Source organism: Ctenopharyngodon idella, chromosome 7 (assembly GCF_019924925.1).
Source record: "Ctenopharyngodon idella isolate HZGC_01 chromosome 7, HZGC01, whole genome shotgun sequence".
NCBI classification, from domain to species: Eukaryota; Metazoa; Chordata; class Actinopteri; order Cypriniformes; family Xenocyprididae; genus Ctenopharyngodon; species Ctenopharyngodon idella.
The window spans coordinates 49,137,663-49,165,579 of record NC_067226.1 but is presented as its reverse complement, the minus strand read 5'-3'; the positions used below and the strand labels follow the sequence as shown (position 1 = coordinate 49,165,579).

The following is a 27,917-nucleotide window of genomic DNA, read 5'->3' as shown; positions in this document are numbered from 1 at the left end:
GAGATACCCTATATAAAAATTGTATTCAGATTTGGCCAAATTATTCAGATTGATGTGGTTACATGTAACTTTTTTTATTCTGATTGTGCTATTAGTCTGATTGCAATCAGATTATTAAGGTCCATGTTAATGCAGTCAATGATTTAAAGGACAGGGCACCTGTGCAACCTAAACTTCCAATCTCCTTAATTGACTCCGATTAGTTTTTATAGAAGTTGTAAAACAGATGTTTAATTTTTCCAGCTTAGTAGTGATCACTTAATGTCTTCAATAGAATTTGTGACAATTATGTCTGTAACTGTCACTTAGATAAGGTCCAGACAGTTTTACATTTTATAAATAATCAATGCAAAAATCCAGATATTCTGTGTTCAAATGGTTCACAGACTTATCCTTGCTGCACCCCCCCAAAACACACATGCAAAAGTTTAACGGAATAAATAAACAATTTTCACATCTAATGTTTTAACTAAGTGTCATAATGGAAAAGTAATGAGTTAATGTTAAGGAAATTACATTTTATGACAAACATATTGCTTTCTGTTTGTTTATCATTTCCTCCAGCCTTTGAACATCAGTCCTGTAGTGAGGGACATCATGATGAAGCGAACCTTCACTGTCATCAGTCTTCATTTTGCTAACTTTGGGATCTGCGACTGGTATTCCTGGTTCACTCTGAAACTTATTCCACTCCTGCCCAGCTTGACTGCAGAGATGCTCCAGACAGTAACATCAAACACAGACTGCAACGCATACAACATCATGTACGTATCACTCCCCAAATGGTCCCACTGTGCAGCATTTGAGTTTATCATAACAATGTAAATTAAAATGCAAGTATGTTTCTTGAGGCGGTTTAGTGAGTGATGAAAAACTAGTTTAAAGAGGTACCATCCCTAGCTTCCTTTTGATTCAATCTTTACATTGTAGTGTTGAGGCTCTGAGACAGCAGGAGATCACAGCTGTGCTGGGGGGCTACGTGAACCTGAATCATGGACTGGGTAGGGTTTTTTTTTTTTGTGACATTCTTCATTTAAAAACAGCTAAATGTGTATTAAACTAATAGGATTAATGTTTTTAACTTTATTCAATTTGGAAATAAAGATTATATGTGATAGTCAAAAAGTGCTCTGACATTAATTGGGACAGAATGAAACATAAAATATCAAAACTATGTAATCTGAGTTAGGTGTGTGCAGCAGAGCCAATATCTGTATCTGTAACAATCTTGTATAACTCATAAAATAATTGTTTTTATTATGATTATAACATTTATTTTAATTAGGGGTGTCCAGTCCTGCTTCTGGAGGGCCACTGTCCTGAACACCTGAACCAGCTAATCAAGGTCTTATAAGGCATACTAGACACTTCCAGGAAGGTGTGTTTAGACAAGTTGGAGCTAAACTCTGCAGGACAGTGGCCCTCCAGGACTGGGTTTGGACACTCTTGGTTTAAATATTTGCTAACTGTTGAATCTCATAGCTTCGTAGGCAGTGCTTCAAGGTCCGACCCGAGTTTGAGTCCCTGTTTGGTGACCTTTATAAAATAAAACAAACTATAAAGAATAAATGACAAATTATAAAGAACACATAAATGGTGTTTGTGATAGCTTATTTTATTTAGAAAATTGTTGAGGTATATACCCAGCTAAATTTTAATGAACTTTAATGCATTGTATTTTTGTTCCATAGGTTGTGCCGTTTTTCCTAGTGTATCAAGCACACCTGGTCTCACAACCACTGTTGGTGCTACTGATCTATCAAGTGCAGCTGTCACTTATGGTCCTTCAGGCACCACAGGCCATGCCCATCTATCAAGCGCAGCTGTCACTGACAGTCCTTCAGGCACCACAGACCATACAAGTCAATCAAGCACAGCTGTCACTGACGGTCCTTCAAGCACCACAGACCATATCCATTTATCAACTGCATCTGCCACTGACAGTCCATTAGGCATCACAGACCATACAAGTCCATCAAGCGCAGCTGCCACTGATAGTCCTTCAGGCACCACAGACCCTGCTGTTCAATCAAGCGCAGCTGCCACTGACAGTCCTTCAGGCACCACAGGCCTTTCTGTTCAATCAAGCACAGCTGCCACTGATAGTCCTTCAGGCACCACGGACCATTCTGTTCAATCAAGCACAGCTGCCACTGACAGTACTCCAGACACCACAGACGATGATGTTCAATCAAGCGCAGCTGTCACTGACAGTCCTTCAAGCACTACAGACCATACAAGTCCATCAAGCGCACCTGTCACTGACAGTACTTCAAGCACCACAGTCCATATCCATTTATCAAGTGCATCTGCCACTGATAGTCCATTTGTCACCACAGACCATACAAGTCCATCAGGCACCACAGGCCATTCTGTTCAATCAAGCACAGCTGCCACTGACAGTCCTTCAGGCACCACGGACCATTCTGTTCAATCAAGCACAGCTGCCACTGACAGTACTTCAGACACCACAGACGATGATGTTCAATCAAGCGCAGCTGTCACTGACAGTCCTTCAGGCACCACAGACCATACAAGTCGATCAAACGCAGCTGCCACTGACATTTCTTCAGGCACCACAGACCATGCTTTTCAGTCAAGCGCAGCTGCCACTGAGAGTACTTCAGACACTGACAGTCCTTCAAGCACCACAGACCATATCCATTTATCAAGTGCATTTGCCACTGACAGTCCTTTAGGCACCACGGGCCATTCTGTTCAATCAAGCACAGCTGCCACTGACAGTACTTCAGACACCACAGACGATGATGTTCAATCAAGCGCAGCTGCCACTGACAGTACTTCAGACACCACAGACGATGATGTTCAATCAAGCGCAGCTGCCACTCCCAGTCCTTCAGGCACCACAGACCATGCTGTTCAATCAAGCGCAGCTGTCACTGACAGTCCCTCAGGCACCACAGACCATACAAGTCCATCAAGCGCAGTTGCCACTCCCAGTACTTCAGGCTCCACGGACCATGTCCATTCATCAAGCACAGCTGCCACTTACAGTACTCCAGACACCACAGACGATGATGTTCAATCAAGCGCAGCTGTCACTGACAGTCCTTCAGGTACCACGGACCATGCTTTTCAGTCAAGCGCAGCTGCCACTGACAGTCCTTCAGGCACCACAGACGATGGCATTCCATCAAGCGTAGCTGTCACTGAGAGTACTTCAGACACTGGTGGTCCTTCAAGCACCACAGACAATATTCATTTATCAAGTGCATTTGCCACTGACAGTCCATTAGGCACCACAGACCATACAAGTCCATCAAGCCCAGCTGCCACTGACAGTACTCCAGACACCACAGACGATGATGTTCAATCAAGCGCAGCTGTCACTGACAGTCCTTCAAGCACCACAGACCATACAAGTCCATCAAGCGCAGCTGTCACTGACAGTCCTTCAAGTACCACAGTCCATATCCATTTATCAAGTGCATCTGCCACTGATAGTCAATTTGGCACCACAGACCATACAAGTCCATCAAGCGCAGCTGCCACTGACAGTCCTTCAGGCACCACAGGCCATTCTGTTCAATCAAGCACAGCTGCCACTGACAGTCCCTCAGGCACCACAGACCATTCTGTTCAGTCCAGCACAGCTGCCACTGACAGTACTTCAGACACCACAGACGATGATGTTCCATCAAGCGCAGCTGTGACTGACAGTCCTTCAGGCACCACTGACCATACAAATCCATCAAGCGTAGCTGCCACTGACAGTTCTTCAGGCACCACGGACCATGCTTTTCAGTCAAGCGCAGCTGCCACTGACAGTCCTTCAGGCACCACAGACCATGCTGTTCAATCAAGCGCAGCTGTCACTGACAGTCCCTCAGGCACCACAGACCATACAAGTCCATCAAGCGCAGCTGCCACTGACAGTCCTTCAAGTACCACGGGCCATTCTGTTCAATCAAGCACAGCTACCACTGACAGTACTTCAGACACCACAGACGATGATGTTCAATCAAGCGCAGCTGTCACTGACAGTCCTTCAGGCACCACAGACCAGACAAGTCCATCAAGCGCAGCTGCCACTGACAGTCCTTCAGGTACCACGGGCCATTCTGTTCAATCAAGCACAGCTGCCACTGACAGTACTTCAGACACCACAGACGATGGTCATTCAAGCGCAGCTGTCACTGACAGTCCTTCAGGCACCACAGACCATACAAGTCCATCAAGCGCAGTTGCCACTCCCAGTCCTTCAGGCACCACGGCCCATGTCAATTCACCAAGTGCAGCTGCCACTGACAGTCCTTCAGGCACCACAGACCATACAAGTCCATCAAGCGCAGATGCCACTGACAGTCCCTCAGGCACCACAGACCATGCTGTTCAATCAAGCACAGCTGCCACTGACAGTCCTTCAGGCACCACAGATCATGCTGTTCAATCAAGCGCAGCTGTCACTGACAGTCCTTCAGGCACCACAGACCATACAAGTCCATCAAGTGCAGCTGCCACTGACAGTCCTTCAGGTACCACGGGCCATTCTGTTCAATCAAGCACAGCTGCCACTGACAGTACTTCAGACACCACAGACGATGATGTTCAATCAAGCGCAGCTGTCACTGACAGTCCTTCAGGCACCACAGACCATACAAGTTTATCAAGCGCAGCTGCCACTCCCAGTCCTTCAGGCACCACGGCCCATGTGCATTCATCAAGTGCAGCTGCCACTGACAGTCCTTCAGGCACCACAGACCATGCTGTTCAATCAAGCGCAGCTGTCACTGACAGTCCCTCAGGCACCACAGAAAATACAAGTCCATCAAGCGCAGCTGCCACTGACAGTCCTTCAAGTACCACGGGCCATTCTGTTCAATCAAGCGCAGCTGCCACTGACAGTGCTTCAGACACCACAGACGATGATGTTCAATCAAACGCAGCTGTCACTGACAGTCCTTCAGGCACCACAGACCATACAAGTCCATCAAGCGCAGTTGCCACTCCCAGTCCTTCAGGCACCACGGCCCATGTCCATTCACCAAGTGCAGCTGCCACTTACAGTCCTTCAGGCACCACAGACCATACAAGTCCATCAAGCGCAGATGCCACAGACAGTCCTTCAAGTACCACGGGCCATTCTGTTCAATCAAGCACAGCTGCCACTGACAGTCCTTCAGACACCACAGACCATACAAGTCCATCAAGTGCAGCTGCCACTGAAAGTACTTCAGACACCACAGACGATGATGTTCAATCAAGCGCAGCTGTCACTGAAAGTCCTTCAGGCACCACAGACCATACAAGCCCATCAAGTGCAGCTGCCACTGACAGTCCTTCAGGCACCACAGACCATGCTGTTCAATCAAGCGCAGCTGTCACTGACAGTCCTTCAGGCACCACAGACCATACAAGTCAATCAAGCGCAGATGCCACAGACAGTCCTTCAAGTACCACGGGCCATTCTGTTCAATCAAGCACAGCTGCCACTAACAGTCCTTCAGACACCACAGACCATTCAAGTCCATCAAGTACAGCTGCCACTGAAAGTACTTCAGACACCACAGACGATGATGTTCAATCAAGCGCAGCTGTCACTGACAGTCCTTCAGGCACCACAGACCATATCCATTTATCAAGTGCATCTGCCACTGACAGTCCTTCAAGTACCACGGGCCATTCTGTTCAATCAAGCGCAGCTGCCAATGACAGTACTTCAGACACCACAGACGATGATGTTCAATCAAGCGCAGCTGTCACTGACAGTCCTTCAGGCACCACAGACCATACAAGTCCATCAAGCGCAGTTGCCACTCCCAGTCCTTCAGGCACCACGGCCCATGTCCATTCACCAAGTGCAGCTGCCACTGACAGTCCTTCAGGCACCACAGACCATACAAGTCCATCAAGCGCAGATGCCACAGACAGTCCTTCAAGTACCACGGGCCATTCTGTTCAATCAAGCACAGCTGCCACTGACAGTACTTCAGACACCACAGACCATACAAGTCCATCAAGTGCAGCTGCCACTGAAAGTACTTCAGACACCACAGACGATGATGTTCAATCAAGCGCAGCTGTCACTGACAGTCCTTCAGGCACCACAGACCATACAAGTCCATCAAGTGCAGCTGCCACTGACAGTCCCTCAGGCACCACAGACCATGCTGTTCAATCAAGCACAGCTGCCACTGACAGTCCTTCAGGCACCACAGACCATGCTGTTCAATCAAGCGCAGCTGTCACTGACAGTCCCTCAGGCACCACAGACAATACAAGTCCATCAAGCGCAGCTGCCACTGACAGTCCTTCAAGTACCACGGGCCATTCTGTTCAATCAAGCGCAGCTGCCACTGACAGTACTTCAGACACCACAGACCATACAAGTCCATCAAGTGCAGCTGCCACTGAAAGTACTTCAGACACCACAGACCATACAAGTCCATCAAGTGCAGCTGCCACTGAAAGTACTTCAGACACCACAGACGATGATGTTCAATCAAGCGCAGCTGTCACTGACAGTCCTTCAGGCACCACAGACCATACAAGTCCATCAAGTGCAGCTGCCACTGACAGTCCCTCAGGCACCACAGACCATGCTGTTCAATCAAGCACAGCTGCCACTGACAGTCCTTCAGGCACCACAGACCATGCTGTTCAATCAAGCGCAGCTGTCACTGACAGTCCCTCAGGCACCACAGACAATACAAGTCCATCAAGCGCAGCTGCCACTGACAGTCCTTCAAGTACCACGGGCCATTCTGTTCAATCAAGCGCAGCTGCCACTGACAGTACTTCAGACACCACAGACCATACAAGTCCATCAAGTGCAGCTGCCACTGAAAGTACTTCAGACACCACAGACCATACAAGTCCATCAAGTGCAGCTGCCACTGAAAGTACTTCAGACACCACAGACGATGATGTTCAATCAAGCGCAGCTGTCACTGACAGTCCTTCAGGCACCACAGACCATACAAGTCCATCAAGTGCAGCTGCCACTGAGAGTCCCTCAGGCACCACAGACCATGCTGTTCAATCAAGCACAGCTGCCACTGACAGTCCTTCAGGCACCACAGACCATGCTGTTCAATCAAGCGCAGCTGTCACTGACAGTCCCTCAGGCACCACAGACAATACAAGTCCATCAAGCGCAGCTGCCACTGACAGTCCTTCAAGTACCACGGGCCATTCTGTTCAATCAAGCGCAGCTGCCACTGACAGTACTTCAGACACCACAGACCATACAAGTCCATCAAGTGCAGCTGCCACTGAAAGTACTTCAGACACCACAGACGATGATGTTCAATCAAGCACAGCTGTCACTGACAGTCCTTCAGGCACCACAGACCATACAAGTCCATCAAGTGCAGCTGCCACTGACAGTCCCTCAGGCACCACAGATCATGCTGTTCAATCAAGCGCAGCTGTCACTGACAGTCCTTCAGGCACCACAGACCATACAAGTCCATCAAGTGCAGCTGCCACTGACAGTCCTTCAGGTACCACGGGCCATTCTGTTCAATCAAGCACAGCTGCCACTGACAGTACTTCAGACACCACAGACGATGATGTTCAATCAAGCGCAGCTGTCACTGACAGTCCTTCAGGCACCACAGACCATACAAGTCCATCAAGCGCAGCTGCCACTCCCAGTCCTTCAGGCACCACGGCCCATGTGCATTCATCAAGTGCAGCTGCCACTGACAGTCCTTCAGGCACCACAGACCATACAAGTCCATCAAGTGCAGCTGCCACTGACAGTCCCTCAGGCACCACAGACCATGCTGTTCAATCAAGCGCAGCTGCCACTGACAGTACTTCAGACACCACAGACGATGATGTTCAATCAAGCGTAGCTGTCACTGACAGTCCTTCAGGCACCACAGACCATACAAGTCCATCAAGCGCAGTTGCCACTCCCAGTCCTTCAGGCACCACGGCCCATGTCCATTCACCAAGTGCAGCTGCCACTGACAGTCCTTCAGGCACCACAGACCATACAAGTCCATCAAGCGCAGATGCCACAGACAGTCCTTCAAGTACCACGGGCCATTCTGTTCAATCAAGCACAGCTGCCACTGACAGTACTTCAGACACCACAGACCATACAAGTCCATCAAGTGCAGCTGCCACTGAAAGTACTTCAGACACCACAGACGATGATGTTCAATCAAGCGCAGCTGTCACTGACAGTCCTTCAGGCACCACAGACCATACAAGTCCATCAAGTGCAGCTGCCACTGACAGTCCCTCAGGCACCACAGACCATGCTGTTCAATCAAGCACAGCTGCCACTGACAGTCCTTCAGGCACCACAGATCATGCTGTTCAATCAAGCGCAGCTGTCACTGACAGTCCTTCAGGCACCACAGACCATACAAGTCCATCAAGTGCAGCTGCCACTGACAGTCCTTCAAGTACTACGGGCCATTCTGTTCAATCAAGCACAGCTGCCACTGACAGTCCTTCAGACACCACAGACCATACAAGTCCATCAAGTACAGCTGCCACTGAAAGTACTTCAGACACCACAGACGATGATTTTCAATCAAGCGCAGCTGTCACTGACAGTCCTTCAGGCACCACAGACCATGCTGTTCAATCAAGCGCAGCTGCCACTGACAGTCCTTTAGGCACCACAGACAATGGCATTCCATCAAGCGTAGCTGTCACTGAGAGTACTTCAGACACTGGCGGTCTTTCAAGCACCACAGACCATATCCATTTATCAAGTGCATCTGCCACTGACAGTCCATTAGGCACCACAGACCATACAAGGCCATCAAGCGCAGCTGCCACTGATAGTCCTTCAAGCACCACAGGCCATTCTGTTCAGTCAAGCACAGCTGCCACTGACAGTCCTTCAGGCTACACAGACGATAATGTTCAATCAAGCGCAGCTGTCACTGACAGTCCTTCAGACACCACAGACCATACAAGTCCATCAAGCGCAGCTGCCACTCCCAGTCCTTCAGACACCACGGACCATGTCCTTTCATCAAGTGCAGCTGCCACTGACAGTCCTTCAAGTACCACGGGCCATTCTGTTCAATCAAGCACAGCTGCCACTGACAGTACTTCAGACACCACAGACCAGACAAGTCCATCAAGCGCAGCTGCCACTGACAGTCCTTCAGGTACCACGGGCCATTCTGTTCAATCACGCACAGCTGCCACTGACAGTACTTCAGACACCACAGACGATGTTCATTCAAGCGCAGCTGTCACTGACAGTCCTTCAGGCACCACAGACCATACAAGTCCATCAAGCGCAGCTGCCACTGACAGTCCCTCAGGCACCACAGACCATGCTGTTCAATCAAGCACAGCCGCCACTGACAGTCCTTCAGGCACCACAGACCATGCTGTTCAATCAAGCGCAGCTGTCACTGACAGTCCCTCAGGCACCACAGACAATACAAGTCCATCAAGCGCAGCTGCCACTGACAGTCCTTCAAGTACCACGGGCCATTCTGTTCAATCAAGCGCAGCTGCCACTGACAGTACTTCAGACACCACAGACGATGATGTTCAATCAAGCGCAGCTGTCACTGACAGTCCTTCAGGCACCACAGACCATACAAGTCCATCAAGCGCAGTTGCCACTCCCAGTCCTTCAGGCACCACGGCCCATGTCCATTCACCAAGTGCAGCTGCCACTGACAGTCCTTCAGGCACCACAGACCATACAAGTCCATCAAGCGCAGATGCCACAGACAGTCCTTCAAGTACCACGGGCCATTCTGTTCAATCAAGCACAGCTGCCACTGACAGTACTTCAGACACCACAGACCATACAAGTCCATCAAGTGCAGCTGCCACTGAAAGTACTTCAGACACCACAGACGACGATGTTCAATCAAGCGCAGCTGTCACTGACAGTCCTTCAGGCACCACAGACCATACAAGTCCATCAAGTGCAGCTGCCACTGACAGTCCCTCAGGCACCACAGACCATGCTGTTCAATCAAGCACAGCTGCCACTGACAGTCCTTCAGGCACCACAGATCATGCTGTTCAATCAAGCGCAGCTGTCACTGACAGTCCTTCAGGCACCACAGACCATACAAGTCCATCAAGTGCAGCTGCCACTGACAGTCCTTCAAGTACCACGGGCCATTCTGTTCAATCAAGCACAGCTGCCACTGACAGTACTTCAGACACCACAGACGATGATGTTCAATCAAGCGCAGCTGTCACTGACAGTCCTTCAGGCACCACAGACCATACAAGTCCATCAAGCGCAGCTGCCACTCCCAGTCCTTCAGGCACCACGGCCCATGTGCATTCATCAAGTGCAGCTGCCACTGACAGTCCTTCAGGCACCACAGACCATGCTGTTCAATCAAGCGCAGCTGTCACTGACAGTCCCTCAGGCACCACAGAAAATACAAGTCCATCAAGCGCAGCTGCCACTGACAGTCCTTCAAGTACCACGGGCCATTCTGTTCAATCAAGCGCAGCTGCCACTGACAGTGCTTCAGACACCACAGACGATGATGTTCAATCAAGCGCAGCTGTCACTGACAGTCCTTCAGGCACCACAGACCAAAGAAGTCCATCAAGCGCAGTTGCCACTCCCAGTCCTTCAGGCACCACGGCCCATGTCCATTCACCAAGTGCAGCTGCCACTGACAGTCCTTCAGGCACCACAGACCATACAAGTCCATCAAGCGCAGATGCCACAGACAGTCCTTCAAGTACCACGGGCCATTCTGTTCAATCAAGCACAGCTGCCACTGACAGTCCTTCAGACACCACAGACCATACAAGTCCATCAAGTACAGCTGCCACTGAAAGTACTTCAGACACCACAGACGATGATGTTCAATCAAGCGCAGCTGTCACTGACAGTCCTTCAGGCACCACAGACCATGCTGTTCAATCAAGCGCAGCTGCCACTGACAGTCCTTTAGGCACCACAGACAATGGCATTCCATCAAGCGTAGCTGTCACTGAGAGTACTTCAGACACTGGCGGTCTTTCAAGCACCACAGACCATATCCATTTATCAAGTGCATCTGCCACTGACAGTCCATTAGGCACCACAGACCATACAAGTCCATCAAGCGCAGCTGCCACTGATAGTCCTTCAAGCACCACGGGCCATTCTGTTCAGTCAAGCACAGCTGCCACTGACAGTCCTTCAGGCTACACAGACGATAATGTTCAATCAAGCGCAGCTGTCACTGACAGTCCTTCAGACACCACAGACCATACAAGTCCATCAAGCGCAGCTGCCACTCCCAGTCCTTCAGTCACCACGGACCATGTCCTTTCATCAAGTGCAGCTGCCACTGACAGTCCTTCAAGTACCACGGGCCATTCTGTTCAATCAAGCACAGCTGCCACTGACAGTACTTCAGACACCACAGACCAGACAAGTCCATCAAGCGCAGCTGCCACTGACAGTCCTTCAGGTACCACGGGCCATTCTGTTCAATCACGCACAGCTGCCACTGACAGTACTTCAGACACCACAGACGATGTTCATTCAAGCGCAGCTGTCACTGACAGTCCTTCAGGCACCACAGACCATACAAGTCCATCAAGCGCAGCTGCCACTGACAGTCCTTCAGGCACCACAGATCATGCTGTTCAATCAAGCGCAGCTGTCACTGACAGTCCTTCAGGCACCACAGACCATACAAGTCCATCAAGCGCAGCTGCCACTGACAATCCTTCAGGCACCACAGATCATGCTGTTCAATCAAGTGCAGCTGCCACTGACAGTCCTTCAGGTACCACGGGCCATTCTGTTCAATTAAGCACAGCTGCAACTGACAGTCCTTCAGGCACCACAGACCATGCTGTTCAATCAAGTGCAACTGTCACTGACAGTCCCTCAGGCACCACAGACAATACAAGTCCATCAAGCGCAGCTGCCACTGACAGTCCTTCAGGTACCACGGGCCATTCTGTTCAATCAAGCACAGCTGCCACTGACAGTCCTTCAAGTACCACGGGCCACTCTGTTCAATCAAGCGCAGCTGCCACTGACAGTAATTCAGACACCACAGACGATGATGTTCAATCAAGTGCAGCTGTCACTCCCAGTCCTTCAGGCACCACGGCCCATGTGCATTCATCAAGTGCAGCTGCCACTGACAGTCCTTCAGGCACCACAGACCATGCTGTTCAATCAAGCGCAGCTGTCACTGACAGTCCCTCAGGCACCACAGACAATACAAGTCCATCAAGCGCAGCTGCCACTGACAGTCCTTCAAGTACCACGGGCCATTCTGTTCAATCAAGCACAGCTGCCACTGACAGTCCTTCAAGTACCACGGGCCACTCTGTTCAATCAAGCGCAGCTGCCACTGACAGTACTTCAGACACCACAGACCAGACAAGTCCATCAAGCGCAGCTGCCACTGACAGTCCTTCAGGCACCACAGACCATGCTCTTCTATCAAGCGCAGCTGTCACTGACAGTCCTTCAGGCACCACAGACCATACAAGTCCATCAAGCGCAGCTGCCACTGACAGTCCTTCAGGCATCACAGACCATGCTGTTCAATCAAGCACAGCTGTTACTGACAGTCCTTCAGGCACCACAGACCACACAAGTCCATCAAGCGCAGCTGCCACTGACAGTCCTTCAGGCACCACAGACCATACAAGTCCACCAAGCGCTGCTGCCACTGACAGTCCTTCAGGCACCACAGACCATACAAGTCCTTCAAGCGCTGCTGCCACTGACAGTCCTTCAGGTACCACGGGCCATTCTGTTCAATCAAGCACAGCTGCCACTGACAGTCCTTCAGGCACCACAGACCATGCTGTTCAATCAAGCACAGCTGTCACTGACAGTCCCTCAGGCACCACAGAAAATACAAGTCCATCAAACGCAGCTGCCACTGACAGTCCTTTAGGCACCACAGACAATGGCATTCCATCAAGCGTAGCTGTCACTGAGAGTACTTCAGACACTGGCGGTCTTTCAAGCACCACAGACCATATCCATTTATCAAGTGCATCTGCCACTGACAGTCCATTAGGCACCACAGACCATACAAGTCCATCAAGCGCAGCTGCCACTGATAGTCCTTCAAGCACCACGGGCCATTCTGTTCAGTCAAGCGCAGCTGTCACTGACAGTCCTTCAGGCACCACAGACCATACAAGTCCATCAAGCGCAGGTGCCACTCCTAGTCCTTCAGACACCACGGACCATGTCCTTTCATCAAGCGCAGCTGCCACTGACAGTCCTTCAGGTATCACGGGCCATTCTGTTCAATCAAGCACAGCTGCCACTGACAGTACTTCAGACACCACAGACTATGATGTTCAATCAAGCGCAGCTGTCACTGACAGTCCTTCAGGCACCACAGACCATACAAGTCCATCAAGCGCAGCTGCCACTCCCAGTCCTTCAGGCACCACGGCCCATGTCCATTCACCAAGTGCAGCTGCCACTGACAGTCCTTCAGGCACCACAGACCATACAAGTCCATCAAGCGCAGATGCCACAGACAGTCCTTCAAGTACCACGGGCCATTCTGTTCAATCAAGCACAGCTGCCACTGACAGTCCTTCAGACACCACAGACCATACAAGTCCATCAAGTACAGCTGCCACTGAAAGTACTTCAGACACCACAGACGATGATGTTCAATCAAGCGCAGCTGTCACTGACAGTCCTTCAGGCACCACAGACCATGCTGTTCAATCAAGCGCAGCTGCCACTGACAGTCCTTTAGGCACCACAGACAATGGCATTCCATCAAGCGTAGCTGTCACTGAGAGTACTTCAGACACTGGCGGTCTTTCAAGCACCACAGACCATATCCATTTATCAAGTGCATCTGCCACTGACAGTCCATTAGGCACCACAGACCATACAAGTCCATTAAGCGCAGCTGTCACTGATAGTCCTTCAAGCACCACGGGCCATTCTGTTCAGTCAAGCACAGCTGCCACTGACAGTCCTTCAGGCTACACAGACAATAATGTTCAATCAAGCGCAGCTGTCACTGATAGTCCTTCAGGCACCACAGACCATACAAGTCCATCAAGTGCAGCTGCCACTGACAGTCCTTCAGGCACCACAGACCATGCTGTTCAATCAAGCGCAGCTGCCACTGACAGTCCTTTAGGCACCACAGACCATACAAGTCCATCAAGTGCAGCTGCCACTGAAAGTACTTCAGACACCACAGACCATGCTTTTCAATCAAGCACATCCATCACTGACAGTGCTTCAGGCACCACAGACCATGCTATTCCATCAAGCACAGCTGCCACTGAAAGCCCCTCAGGCTCCACAGACCATGCCATTTCATCAAGCTCAGCTGTCACTGGTGGCCCTTCAGGCACCACTGACCATGCTGTTCAATCAAGCGCAGCTGTCACTGACAGTCCTTCAGGCACAACGGACAATGGCATTACATCAAGCGTAGCTGTCACTGACAGTACTTCAGACACTGGCAGTCCGTCAAGCACCACAGACAATATCCATTCATTAAGTGCATCTGCCACTGACAGTCCTTCAGGCACCACATACCATTCTGTCCAATCAAGTGCAGCTGTTACTGACAGTCCTTCAGGCACCACAGACCATGCTCTTCTATCAAGCGCAGCTGTCACTGACAGTCCTTCAGGCACCACAGACCATACAAGTCCATCAAGCGCAGCTGCCACTGACAGTCCTTCAGGCATCACAGACCATGCTGTTCAATCAAGCACAGCTGTTACTGACAGTCCTTCAGGCACCACAGACCATACAAGTCCATCAAGCGCAGCTGCCACTGACAGTCCTTCAGGCACCACAGACCATACAAGTCCACCAAGCGCTGCTGCCACTGACAGTCCTTCAGGCACCACAGACCATACAAGTCCTTCAAGCGCTGCTGCCACTGACAGTCCTTCAGGCACCACAGACCATGCTGTTCAATCAAGTGCAGCTGTTACTGACAGTACTTCAGGCACCACAGACCATGCTGTTCAATCAAGTGCAGCTGTTACTGACAGTACTTCAGGCACCACAGACCATGCTGTTCAATCAAGCGCAGCTGACACTGACAGTCCTTCTGGCACAGCGGACCATGGTATTACATCAAGCGTAGCTGTCACTGACAATACTTCAGACACTGGCAGTCCTTCAAGCACCACAGACCATTTCCATTCATCAAGTGCATCTGCCACTGACAATCCATTAGGCACCACGAACCATGCTGTTCAATCAAGCGCAGCTACCACTTACAGTCCTTCAAGCACCACAGACCATATCCATTCATCAAGCACATCTGCCACTGACAGTCCATCAGGCACCACAGACCATGCTGTTCAATCAAGTGCAACTGTTACTGACAGTCCTTCAGGCACCACAGACCATACAAGTCCATCAAGCGCAGCTGCCACTGACAGTCCTTCAGGCACCACAGACCATGCTGTTCTATCAAGCGCAGCTGTCACTGACAGTCCTTCAGGCACCACGGACCATGCTGTTCAATCAAGCGCAGCTGTCACTGACAGTCCTTCAGGCACCACAGACCATACAAGTCCATCAAGCGCAGCTGCCACTGACAGTCCTTCAGGCACCACAGATCATGCTTTTCAGTCAAGCGCAGCTGTCACTGACAGTCCTTCAGGCACCACAGATCATGCTTTTCAGTCAAGCGCAGCTGTCACTGACAGTCCTTCAGGCACCACAGATCATGCTTTTCAGTCAAGCGCAGCTGTCACTGACAGTACTTCAGGCACCACGGACCATGCTGTTCAATCAAGCGCAGCTGCCACTGACAGTCCTTCAGGCATCACAGACCTTACAAGTCCATCAAGCGCAGCTGCCACTGACAGTCCTTCAAGCACCACAGACCATGCTGTTCAATCAAGCGCATCTGTCACGGATAGTCCTTCAGGCACCACAGACCATTTTGTTCAATCAAGCGCAGCTTCTACTGACAGTACATTAGGCACCACAGAGTATGTCCATTCACCCAGCGCAGCTGCAACTGACAGTCCATCAGGCACCGCAGACCATGCTATTCCATCAAGCGCAGCTGCCACTGAAAGCCCCTCAGGCTCCACTGACCATGCCATTTCATCAAGCTCAGCTGTCACTGGTGGCCCTTCAGGCACCACAGACCATGCTGTTCAATCAAGCGGAGCTGTCACTGACAGTACTTCAGACACTGGCAGTCCTTCAAGCACCACAGACCATATCCACTCATCAAGTGCATCTGCCACTGACAGTCCTTTAAGCACCACAGATCATTCTGTTCAATCAAGTGCAGCTGTTACTGACAGTCCTTCAGGCACAACGGACCATGGCATTACATCAAGCGTAGCTGTCACTGACGGTACTTCAGGCACCACAGAAGAAACTGTTCAATCAAGTGCAGCTGTTACTAACAGTCCTTCAGGCACCACAGACCATACAAGTCCATCAAGCGCAGCTGCCACTGACAGTCCTTCAGGCACCACAGACCAAGCTGTTCAATCAAGTGCAGCTGTTACTAACAGTCCTTCAGGCACCACAGACCATACAAGTCCATCAAGCGCAGCTGCCACTGACAGTCCTTCAGGCACCACAGACCATGCTTTTCAGTCAAGCGCAGCTGTTACTGACAGTCCATCAGGCATCACAAACCATGCTATTCCATCAAGTGCAGCTGCCACTGAAAGCCCCTCAGGCTCCACTAACCATGCCATTTCTTCAAGCGCAGCTGTCACTGGCGGCCCTTCCGGCACCACGGACCATGCCGTTCAATCAAGTGCAGCTGTCACTGTCAGTCCATTAGGCACCATGGACCATGCCCATCCATCAAGCACCACCACTCAGCTATCAACTACAACCTACACAGGTTCAGCAGTGACAGGCGAGGGATTCATTATTCTACAGCTCCGTTTAGAGAGAGAATTTATTTCTGATTACAACATGTCTTCTTCAATGCAGTATCAGAATCTCTCCAAAAACATCACTATGGAGGTACTATTTAGATTTTTACTATACTAATTTTGAAATAGTTTTCTTAATTCTCTGCCAGTTTCACTGTTTGGACAAAAAAAGTAACTGTTTGGATTTTAATAGGCAAATATAGTCTATGATTTGATTATTATTACAGTGAATTTTATGTTTCTAGCATGTTATATATTTGGCAACAGTACTTTCAACGCTAAAAGATGGAGTGTGTAGCTTTTACTTTCTTAAACAACTATGTCAGAAGACGTATCATGGCTATATTCCAGGATGTCAGTACCAAGATTCACTGACAGATTCATTAGGGTTAAAATTGTGAAAGAGTGGTTCAGAGAGCATGAAGAATCATTTTCACACATGAATTGGCAGCTAAGAGTTCTGACCTTAACCTCAGTGTAAGTCTTTTGGATGTACTGGAGGAGACTTTACAGAGTGCTCACCTCTTGCATTGACAATGCAAGATCTTGACCAAAAAATTAGTGCTGTCAATCGATTAAAAAAGATTTACTAATTAATCACGTTTTTTTCTGTAATTAATTGCGATTAATCGCACCTAACATTAAAGTTTTTAAATATACTATTATATGGCAATAATTTCACATTTAATTTCCTAATTAATTTAGAAACAATATCAAGACAGTTTATATTAAACATTTAAAATTATACTTTTTATGAATGAAGCTTACAATAATCTTGCTTCTATGGAATACCAGACTCTGGCCCTAAATATCTCTATTCAGGTGTTTTAAGAAATGTTTTAGTGATATTAACATTTTTTTATTAATTCTCTCCAGACTACATCTATAGAGAGTTACTGCACATTTTAGCTTACGTCTGTGTGTTTCCATGTTTCTGTAGCTGAATCAATTCTACTTGAGAATTTATGGGACCAACTTCCTCAGAGCCTTTGTGATGCGATTCTGGTATGTTACAAGGTTCTCATTTATTATCTTTCCTTTCTACTCTTTTTTCCCCTCTTCTTTCTTTCTTGCTCATCCCTGCAGAAAACAGTGATGTCTTTATCCAGCACAGCTCAGTTCTAATCCAACATTGTCAGTGCAATCAAGTCAATAATATTGTTGAATATTAAGTGTCCTTACTAAGCAAGCCAAAGGTGACAGTGGTAAGGAATCCAAACTCCATCAAGTGACAGAAATTGAGGAAAAAAAATTTGGTGAGAAACCAGGCTCAGTCGTTCAGTTCTCCTATGGACAAACAAATTAACATGTTGTCATTATGATTCCAGACTGCATCTTTCTTTGTGCAGGAAAATAAATATTATATTTGTGTTACCCATTAGACCATGGGTTTCCAACCACATTCCTGGAAGAGTGATTTGTTTTTGTATATCAGCTGTAGCTTATTGCTGTATGTAAATCCACTACACACAAGAAACAGGACTACATTCCAGTCTTTCCCACCTTTACAATGGCCCTAGAACCAATTGTATGACATTTCCTCTATCTCAAGGTTTTCCAAATGGGGTTTGCAAACCTGCAGGGTATTCCAGAAAGCAGGTTACGTGACATACCTGTGTGTCAGTATGCAAGTATGTAAATTGCCATAGAACAAAAAAGAAGTAGTAATATGGCACGCTTTGTCTTAGCATCCGTTTCCATGGTGACTCTTCGATTCATCGCTCTTCGTAGATCTTGTGTGTTAATCATGAACATACTCTAAGTTGGCTGAACTTACTCCTGGATGAGTTTTTAGAACCAGTATACCTGGAGTAAGCAAGGTTTGGGTTAATCAACTGAGAGTTCAGGGCATGTTTGATGGTAACATAACCTTGCTTTCCAGAATACCCCCCTGTTGATTCATGAGTCAAGTCACCTTTATTTATACAGCGCTTTTTACAATGCAGATAGTGTCAAAGCAGCTTTACAGTGATAACTGGCAAACAATTTTGGCTGCACAGCAGCTCTAGAAGAAAATTGTGTCATTGTCCAGCTTAAATAAATTCAGTATTGATTCATTTCGTTGTAAAAATCTACATAATAGAAAACATTTTATTCAGAGAAAAAATGTTACATCTAAAACTGTCACAGTTACTCATGGTGTCCCTCAGGGTTCAGTGCTGGGACCACTGCTTTTTATCATCTACATACTATCCCCTTGGCAACATTTTCCGACATTATGTGATCAATTTTCATTGTTACGCCGATGATACCCAACTTTACATCTTCACAAAACCAAACACTTCTTTACCCCCTTCTGTCCTTACCTCCTGTCTTCAAACTATAAGTAACTGGATGTCATTCAATTATCTCAAACTCAATGGAAATAAAAGTGAGTTACTCCTCGTTGGCTCAAAGGTCACATTCTCTAAAACCCAACCTTTCACTATTTCAAATGATGGCTCACCGATTCCTATTTCCTCCCAAGTCAAAAGTCTTGGCGTCATTCTCGACAGTGCACTTTCTTTTGGCCCACACATCAGCAATATTACTCGCACTGCTTATTTTCACCTCCGCAACATCTCCAGACTTCGCCCCTCTCTTTCCCAACATAATACTCAGGTCCTCATTCATGCATTGGTCACTTTCCGTATTGACTATTGCAACGCCCTGCTCATTGGCACCCCAAATAAACTTCTCCATCGTCTTCAATCCATTCAGAACTCTGCAGAACGGATTGTGACCCATACCAGATCAACAGACCACATCACACCCCTTTTCATTCAGCTCCACTGGCTTCCTGTTCTCTACCAGATTAATTACAAAATTTTATTGCTAACCTTCAAAGCCCTTCATAACCCCCCCCCCATACCTCTCAGACCCGCTTCTTCCCTACATTCCTTCCGCCCACTTCGTTCACCCACGGCTGCAATGTTAACTGTTCCTACATTCAGATTCAGTACCATGGGGCTAGAGCATTCAGCTGCTCTGCCCCACGTCTTTGGAACTCTCTTCCTCATATTCGTCAACTGGACTCTCTTCATCAGTTCAAATCACTGCTTAAAACACATCTGTTTAGATTAGCATACTCTACATGATTCACACCTATTCATTTTTTATTTATTGTTTATTGTTTTATTTGATTTTATTACCTGATTGAATTAGATTGTGGACTTGCATTGTTTTTTTCTCTACTTTGTTATATAAAATGTATTATTTTTATTATTATTAATAAAATCAATAGTTATTAATTTAGTTAATTAAAGTAATACGTTTTTAGTCTAGATTTAAACTGACAAGAGTGTGTCTGCTTTCTGAACAATGCTAGCAAGACTGTTCCTGTAATGATGGGTCAACAGAGTGTGGATCCATTTGCAGCTTTATTAAACACAGCAGTAGTACAGACAAGGGCAGAGCAGTACCGTAAACGGGGACAGGCAAGGATCGAGACTGGCAGCAGAGAATCAGAGTCAGGTCACAGGCAAGGATCGAGACAGGCGGCAAACAAACACAGTCCAGGGTACAGGCAAGGTTCAGGGCAGGCGGCAGGGGTTCACAAGAAATAAACAGTCCAGGTAACGAGATAACAGTCCACAGAATAACGCTCAGAAATGATCACCGTAGCAAATCAAGACTTCTCGAAGATGTGGTGTGTATGCGTGTCTTAAATAGTGCGCGCGTGATGCAGTGCAGGTGTGTGTGCAATCAGTCCCAGGAATGAGGGCCTATGGGAAATGGAGTCCAAATGGTGGAGGATCAGTATTCCGGTGATGGCTCCCTCCGGCGGTCCGGAGGATGAACCGTGGGAGCAATATTCATGACAGTTCCAGAGTTTAGGTGCCAAATAGGAGAAGGATCTACTGCCTGCGGTTGATTTTAATATCTTAATATTTAATATTCTTAATATTATCAACTGGCCAGAATTCTGAGATTGCAATAGACTTGATAGACTATAATGCGTTAAGAACTTACTCAGGCACTAGGGAGCTAAACCATTTAGTACTTTGTAAGCAATTAGCAAGATTTTAAAATTTATACAATGTTTAATAGGGAGCCAATGCAGTGTTGACAGAACCGGGCTAATATGGTCATACTTCCTGGTTCTAGTAAGAACTCTAGCTGCTGCGTTTTGGACCAGCTGTAGTTTGTTTATCAAGTGAGCAGGGCAACCACCCACTAGATCATTACAGTAATCTAGCCTTGAGGTCATGAACGCATGAATTGTTCCCCATTGGTTATTGAGAGCATATGTCGTAGTTTAGATATATTTATAAGATGGAAGAATGCGGTTTTACAAATGCAAGAAATGTGGCTTTCAAATTAAAGATTGGTATCAAAGAGCACACCCAGGTTGCTAACTGAAGACGAAGACTTGACAGAGCAGCCATCAAGTGTTAGACAGTATTCTAGGTTATTACGTGCAGAAGTTTTTGGTCCAATAATTAGAATCTGTTTTTTTCTGAATTTAGTAGTAGGAAATTACTAGTCATCCAATTTTTTTATATCAGCTATGCATTCTGTTGATTTTTTTGAATTGGTAAGTTTCGTCAGGGCACAAGGAAATTTAGAGCTGAGTATCATCAGTGTAACAGTGAAAACTAACACCATGCTTCCTACTGATATCTCTCAAGGGTAGCATGTACAGAATGAAAAGCAATGGTCCTAGTACGGAGCCTTGTAGTACTCCATATTGAACTTGTGATCTCTTTGTTTACTACTACAAACTGATAACGGTCAGATAAGTATGATTTGAACCATGCCAATGCAATTCCACTTATGCCAACAACGTTTTCAAATATATTCAAAAGAATGTTGTGGTTGATACTGTCAAATGCAGCACCAAGATCCAGTAACACTAATAGAGAGATACAACCATGATCTGATGATAAGAGCAAATCATTTGTAACTCAAATGAGAGCAGTCTCAGTATCTAAATCCTGACTGGAAATCCTCACAGATACCATTTCTTTCTAAAAAGAAACATAGTTGTGATGATACTGCCTTTTCTAGTATTTTTGACAGAGTCTATTTAGGGGGTTTGTTAGTTGATGAGAAGCTATTAATTATTTCAATGTAGGGCTACACAATTAATCGAAATAAAATATTATATTATTTTAAAACGTTATATTGATCAGGCTGTGATTTAATTAAATTAAATATGTAGTCTGATGCGCGGCATGCTTCAGAGAGAAGTGTGTATTCATTTTGTTTCAGCAACTCAGAATAGCTCCTTGTAAATAAGGAGATGGAAACATCAAAGATGCTTTAATACAGTATATTATGTGTTTTATTGGACAGGTGAGCAACTATCTGGATACCTTTATCGACAGAAAACTAATCAATGTTACATTGTTCAACACGGTTAGTCTTATTGTTTGAATCTCTTGCTTGCTTTATTTATCGCGAGTACCATGTTTGTTCCTTAGAGACAACACTGTCTTGTCAAGTAGCTACTATAGCCACAGTAACAGTGTCACACACCGCAGGCAGTGAAGATAACACGATGAAAACGGATTAAGTTCAAATAGACGCTTTACTAGATAATACACAGGTACAACAAAGGCAGGAACAGGTACACCACAAGCAACATAGACGAGACCGAACAATGCAACGCAAACAGAACTGAACTTAAGTACATGTGATAACGAGGGAGATAATGAGTGCACAGCTGAACATAAACTAAATTAGCTCATTCATAACCATGATTTCTTGCCCGAGTCCCATCAGATTGCTTTCAGCTGTGGTGGTGAAGACAACTCCCATGATTCCGCTCATGACGCTCCTTCATGCTGTCATCAAGCGTTGTTGTATTCTCAATATTTATTACTTGTTTAGCCTCAGATAGAAGACGTTCATTAGCTTTTATAGGCGAGTATTTGTTTGTTACCACAGAAAACCACTTGCACGTCTACGTTGAACATGTTTCTTGTATGTAAAAACTAAAGAACCTGTACACAGAAAGATTGCAAGCTTTTGACGTGTGCTGGCAATGTATGAATCAGTTCGAAACAGCAGAAGATAGAATCACAATTCAAAAGTGAATCAATTTTCCGGCCCCTCCTACTAAACATTCTTCTGCAGTAAGAGCATGCAAAATCAAACCTGCACTTTTGTTTTAGTAATTTAATTTTTTGTAGTAATTTTTGTAATTTAATATCTTTCTCTCTAGGTCTGGGTCAGTGGGTGTGGATGTGCAACTTATTTTTACAAATGAGACTGTTATTCCAAATGCAACAAGCATTAAAGACAATCTTGAGACAGGAATTAATGAATTAAAAGTGTTCCTTGGTTCTGTGATTCCTGGCAGTATTATTGGTGAGTTCCTCATTCTCTCAAGCTGTTTTTAAATGTATATAACATTTTTGCATCCAAATGCTAATTTATACTTGTTTTCATGTTTTTTCAGTGAAAGAAAACTCAACTTTGAATACCAGCACAGTTGTTCCTCCTGGTACCATAAACACCACTGTCTCTACTGATCTGTCAAGCACAACTGGACCTAATCATCTTATAGATACTACAGTTTCAACCAGCACATCGATCACAACTGCTCCAGCTGGCCAGTCAAGCAATGCAGTTCATATTGATTTAACAAGTACAAGTGCTTCTACTGTTATTTCAAACAGCGTACTTCCTACAGATGTATCAAGTACAACTATACTTTCTGGTTCATCTGGCACTACAGTATCTGTATCGAGTGCAGCTGCTGATAAGATCACAACATCTGTATTATTTGCAAACTCAACACATTCTGAAGTTGTCACCACCTCAACCACGTCTTCACTGCCAACCAGTCATCTATCAACTGAAGCCTCCACAGCAACCACTCATTTATCAAATAAACCTACAACAGCAACCACTGCTCTATCAAATACAGCTACCACAGGTCCAGCAGTGCCAGGCGAGACATTCGTTATTCTGCAGATCCGTTTAGATATACAATATACTGAAGTTTACAATAACCCTGCTTCTATGGAGTACAAGACTCTGGCCCTCAACATCACTATTGAGGTGATTTAAGAAATATTTTTTTAGTAATATTAAAATGAAATAATAATTCTGTCCAGACTACATCTATAGAGATTTACTGTAAATTATAGCTGTTTCTATGTGTTTATGTAGCTGAATCGAGCCTACCGGAGAATTTATGGGTCCAAATTCCTCAGAACCTTCGTGATGGGATTCTGGTATGTTACAAGGCTCCCATTTAATATCTTTCCTTTCTACTTATTTCTTCCCTCTTCTTTCTTTCTTGCTCATCTCTGCAGAAAACAGTGATGTCTTCGTCCAGCTCATTTCAGTTCTCATCCAACATGGTCAGTGCAGTCGAGTCAATAATATTGTTAAATATTAAGTGTCCCTAACTTAGCAACCCAAAGGCGACTGTGGTAAGAAAACAAAACTCCATCAGGTGACAGAAATTGAGAAAAAAAAAAAAGAAGAAGAAAAGAAAACCTAGGAGAAACCATGCTCAGTCGCACAGTTCTCCTCTGGCCAAACGAATGAGCATGGTGTGATTATGATTCCAGGCTGCATCACAAGTCAGACTGTGGATCTATCTTTCTTGTGCAGGAAAATAAATAGTAGATTAGTGTCACCCATTAGACCAGGGGTTTCCCAACACATTCCTGGACCACCTGTACAATGGCCCTGGAACCAACTGTAGGGCCATTCCTCTATCCTAGGGTTTCCCAAATGGGGTTTGCAAATCTGGGGGTATTCCAGAAAGCAGGTTACATGCATACCCATGTGTCGATATGCACTAAGTATGTAAATCACCACTGAACAAAAGAAGGAAAAGAAGTAATGTGGCACACTTTTTTAAGCATTCATTTCCATGGTGACTTCTTGATTCATTGCTCTGTTGAGAATATCTTGAATATCATGAACAAACTCTGAGTTGGCTGAACTTACTCCCGGACAAGTTTTTGGAACCAGCATACCTGGAGTAAGCAAGGTTTGGGTTAATCAACTGAGAGCTCAGTGTATGTTTGACGGTAACAACCTTGCTTTCCAGAATACCCCCCTGTTGATTCATGGGTGAATTTAGGGGTTTGTGAGTTGATGAGAAACTATTAATTATTTCTATGTAGGGCTGCACAATTAATCAAAACAATATTGCTATATTTATCAGTGCCATTATCAAATCACAAAAGGCTGTGATTTAATAAAGCAAGTAGTCTGATGCACTGCATGTTTCAGAGAGAAGTGTGGCTCCTTGTAAATATTGCTTCACACAAACTCCACCTTTGCATGTGCTGCGAGGATGAATCACTTATAACATGTATTTGGGAACCTAACATGCACCAGGTTCATTATCACATTTGCATAATTTACAACATTTTGTTTTGTTCAATTTCTACCAGTTTGCTGTATTGACAAGCCTAATTATATTTGCATGTGGAAAACGCTGGATGTATGTTTTGTAGTTGGAATTATTAATTCATTATGCAGTCACAGGGAAATCTTTCATGTTCGAAAGGTTAGAGCTCTGTAAGGTATTGTTTAATGTTAATTAATTATAACAGTAATTCTGCACTAAAATCTCCGTTCGATGTTGAATAATGGAGAAACCAGGCTACATCGGAGGACAGCTCTTCTCTGGCTATACAGACAAAATATGTCAGTAATTACATGAATCTTTTAGTGAAAAGATGTAGATGTGGAAGCATTGAATGTTGCTTGCCGGTTGCTTGGCACAGGATGCGATGTGTACTCATTGAATAATAACATTAAGCTGAGTCTATGCTGGATCAGGCACTAGGAAGGGATGCAAAATGTAGATTGAGCAAAGGAAATGAGGTTCAAACGTAATTCCGGCAGACCGCGGCATGACAGCCAGCTATCAGCGTAACTCCTCCTACTACCATTAATCAAGACATATAAGTCATCTGTACACTCACTTGCCTTAAGACGGGTGCACACTGTGTGATTTTGGCCACGATTTGGTCGTCTGAGACGAAATGTGAGAATCCTAAAAGATTCCTATAATCCTAGGCAAAAATCTGTAGTCTTTGGTCACTAGTTTGACATGTTCACCGTCAGCCGATTAATGACCGTTGCGATCAAATTTTACCTCTGACGAAATTCTGGCAGTGTTTTAAGCATGTGTCCATTTTTAACGCGTCTTGACTGTGGTACAGTCTAACATATAGGACAGCTGAGATCCCACAGTGTGACATGAGGGTCATGTTCGTACAGTCTGACAAGCAACAATCGTCAAGGACTATTATAAATCGCACAGTGTGCATCCGCCTTTAGTCTGACGCATGCACTAAACCAGCTTTCAGCTTTGTTGCACAGACATGTGCTTACCCATCCTCCATCCTGAACTCCTCCTTATGCAGGCACACAATTGCTAGTTACTGTCTACTGATACATATATAGTAGCTCATTGTTGCTCAGTACCTGTATTAGTTTCACATAGAATTATGTAAATGTTGCTTATACAATTTCTGGTTAATAGCCTTAGCCTTTGGGGGTTCAAACCACAGCAATGCTTGCTTGCGGACAGCTTGGAAGCCTTCAGAACTAAGCCTGCCACCAAATAATGTTCAGAGCTTCTACAATAATCTTAATCAACAGAGTGGTCCTGACTGAATTGTCTTTATTGCTCTGAAATATGCAGATCTGACAGCTTTCAGATAAAAACTCCATCCCATCATGTCACCAGATTTGTATTGAGAAGCATTTAGCAATTTATTGTATGTTAAAGGCACAATATGCAAGATCTTTAGATTAAAATATCAAAAAACAATAGAACTATAGATCCCACTTTATATTAGGTGGCCTTAACTACTATGTACTACGTTTAAATTAATCATTTGATACAATGCATTTTTTGTGTACATACATTTTTACAATGTACTCATATTTTAAAAAATACTTGCATGTAATTACATCTGTAATTCATTTCTGTAATTACGTTTATAATTACACTGTTGACCCATCCCTTACACCTTAACTTACCCTTAAACCTACCCATACCACCAAACCTGTCCCTAACCTTACCCGTATCCCACCTCAATAGCAGCAAAAGTGTTTTGCAATACAATATGAACACAGTAAGTACTTTGTACACATTTTTCAATGTAAGTACGTAGTAGCAGGGCTTGACATTAACACCCGTCAACCCGCCAAATGCGGGTAGATTTCAGCTGTGGCGGGTAAGACAGCCACTCCCACTAGCCACTTTGGCGGGTTGAATATAATTTCAGCCTACAGCCAAATGAAATGTAACTATGCTTGTTGTAGTACAAAATTACAATCCGATCACAATTCGTTATCGATTAACTTGCAGTTAGTGAAGGCGGGATCGGCGGAATCGTGCTGAATGACACACAACAGAAGTCAAGTCAAGTCACCTTTATTTATATAGCACTTTTTACAATGCAGATTGTGTCAAAGCAGCTTTAAAGTGATAACTGGTATATAATTTTGGCTGCACAGCAGCTCTAAAAGAATGGTGTCAATGCAGGCACTGTTGAATATCAAATATCAAGTCAAATGTCAAGTGTCCCCAACTAAGCAAGCCAAAGGCGCTCTGTTGCGTGCATGCTCTCTCTCTCTCTCTCTCTCTCTCTCTATCTCTCGTGCGATCAGATCTCCTTGCACCTAAATAGTCAAATAGGCTACACGCACACAGAGATGTCAAAATGCCCATTGTGTGGAGTATCTCGCGTGAATACAGTCAGTTATGGCTTAAGTGGACGTAAACAGGTAGGTAAAAACTGAATATGTGTCAGTATATTATGTCTATGCATTCAGCAGCCCAATTAAATATCTGTCTATCATTAATGTTAATCAAACAACAGAAGATGTTAAATAAATGTTAAATAAACCTACTGTATCTGAAAAGGAGTTTAGGCTATTTAATTTACTCTTGTATTTGTAATTTGCTAATTTGCTTCTTTGTTCTTTTTTATATAGCCTACAAAAATAACTTATACAATTATAAAATGTATCATATTATGGTCATATTACCCACCCGTACATACCAGCAGATATACCATGTAGGCCTAGTCTTGATTTAGGTGGTCAATCTGCATTTGAAAGTTTGAAAGGGTTGTAAATCTAGCTAATCGAGTAAAATGACTCAAAATCAAGTAATTTTAGCATACCAAAGTCAA

General features: G+C 45.6%; 1 protein-coding gene across 1 annotated transcript in view; it reads left to right on the top strand.

Moving 5' to 3' along the window:
* The window catches only part of LOC127515670 (serine-rich adhesin for platelets-like), a 50,879-nt gene that overhangs the window by 10,388 nt on the left and 12,574 nt on the right, over positions 1–27,917 (top strand). Inside the window, exons 2-7 of the mRNA XM_051899553.1 lie at positions 4,335–9,425; positions 11,871–16,900; positions 17,750–17,814; positions 22,958–23,103; positions 23,195–23,799; positions 23,911–23,975. Coding sequence (XP_051755513.1) covers positions 4,335–9,425; positions 11,871–16,900; positions 17,750–17,814; positions 22,958–23,103; positions 23,195–23,799; positions 23,911–23,975 — 11,002 coding nt within the window. The remainder of the gene's footprint in view (positions 1–4,334; positions 9,426–11,870; positions 16,901–17,749; positions 17,815–22,957; positions 23,104–23,194; positions 23,800–23,910; positions 23,976–27,917) is intronic.